The sequence below is a fragment of the Laetiporus sulphureus genome, assembly GCF_001632365.1.
Source record: "Laetiporus sulphureus 93-53 unplaced genomic scaffold LAESUscaffold_313, whole genome shotgun sequence".
NCBI classification, from domain to species: domain Eukaryota; kingdom Fungi; phylum Basidiomycota; class Agaricomycetes; order Polyporales; family Laetiporaceae; genus Laetiporus; species Laetiporus sulphureus.
In genome coordinates this window covers 1-1,747 of record NW_024468819.1, presented here as the reverse complement: position 1 = coordinate 1,747, position 1,747 = coordinate 1, and the positions used below count along the sequence as shown (strand labels likewise).

General features: G+C 48.5%; 1 protein-coding gene across 1 annotated transcript; it reads right to left on the bottom strand.

Moving 5' to 3' along the window:
• Positions 1 to 231: 231 nt before the first annotated feature.
• On the bottom strand, positions 232 to 1,293 carry LAESUDRAFT_765566 (uncharacterized protein; the record flags this gene model as incomplete). The annotated part of the gene is made up of 5 exons (XM_040913724.1): positions 232 to 362; positions 419 to 550; positions 607 to 833; positions 896 to 1,009; positions 1,070 to 1,293. 5 exons carry the CDS (start codon positions 1,291 to 1,293, stop codon positions 232 to 234), a joined length of 828 nt encoding a protein of 275 aa, XP_040757150.1.
• Positions 1,294 to 1,747: the final 454 nt, after the last annotated feature.

The following is a 1,747-nucleotide window of genomic DNA, read 5'->3' as shown; positions in this document are numbered from 1 at the left end:
GGGAGGAACGGACTGTTATTTTCGTCGCGTGCTGTGTTCCTGCAACTACAAATCAATGTCTACATTTGCCAGAAGGAGATTTCAGAGCACATGCCCAGATGGCTTGAACGTGCTATTCATTGAAAACGCAAAGTGCTTCCCTAAGGAAGTGAATAGTAATGGCCGATAATATTTGATCCAGTAATCCCCGCGCGTGTTGACAAACTGTATAATGCCTCTCTGACAGTCTTCTTACACGTAGGCCAGCTCGAGATGCTTTTCTTTGTACCATTTCTGATTCCCATCGCGTTGGAGAGGGCGAGGTTTTTGCTGGTCGAGACTCATGACGAGGAAGAGGTTAATAGCGGTTTGCTTGTCAGCATCTACTCCGCATGAATTGGCATGCTTCATAGACAACGACGGTAGTGCATGAGCTTACCGAGAAGAGAGTTGGCATGAAAATGGCGGAGATTGTCGATGATGTCTCTAGAGCGACTGTTCCAATCTGGCATGTGTCGATAGATCTCGACCCGATTGACGAGTGCACCTCCGGTGTATTGCAGTGCCAAACCTGAGTGAGCAGTGTTCATTCATATCTGGGACCACCTGGCTGGTCAGACGACTTACTATCGCCGTGGTCATGGTACATTTCCGTCAGCATATTCACAGCATCTGAATCGAATGCCAGATAAGATGAATCAACTACACCGAGCGCGTACAGCTGGTGGCCAAGTGCGCGTTTCTCGAAGACAAACTGAGCGGCATTCGTCTGGTCACGGCAGTCGACGCAGTTTGCGCGGCTGATGCCATTCTGGAGTGACATCGTGCTACGCCATGTAATGCCTGGATTCTGCCTACGCTCTAGCGATCAAAGCGGATGAGCATCGACGGTGGGATAGATGACAGTGCCACGTACTCTGCCTCCATTTGCCATGCATGCGAATATAGCTCTGATCCTGAGTGGAAAAAGCCCGTTGTCTGGACAGACTCCTCCGCGGTACCTTCCAGGTACCCGATCACGTTTTGCATTCTGCATTACCATTATCAGCACTGAGCACCGGGTGCCTGCACGTAGTCAAGTGTGGCTCACTCCTTATACGCCCGCGACATGTCCCACGCGCGATAAATCATCCGCTTGTCCCGCGGAAAGAATTGATTCAAGTGCTTGACGTCACTCTCCGTACTCGACGCTGAGCTTCGATTCGCGTACGACCGGTTCGCGTTCCTTGATGAGGTCAGAATCATGATTGGCGTGCCGCAGCGTGCGAAGAGGTCGTCAAAGTGCCGGGAGGCTGCAGTGTAGAAGGGATCCATGACATCTGACTGGTATCTTTATGCAGAAACATGACGCTTCCATCCCATGCATTGATTTGAGGTCGATATCCGAGTACAAGCTACCGGCCTAATTATAATCCATGCACGAGCGAGAGCAGGAGGGGGATGAAGCTGTTATATAAAAAGCACAGAAATGAAAGGCATTGCTCATGAAAAAAATAAAAGATCTAGACATGACTTCAAAGAATAAAAAAAATTAGTAACAGATGTTATCACAGCTCATGATTCGAACCTCTACACCATTAGTTACCTTCCATTTTGGGCAAGCACATGACATGCAGCGGTGACAAGTACCCCTGGACTATTTGCCCATTGCAAAAATAGTGTTGGAGGTTTACTATATGAGAATAATACTCATCCTGATCTAGAACTTCATTCACACGGCTCATGCCCACCCCCTTGTGCAATTTTTTCAGTGCTTCACATCCTATTC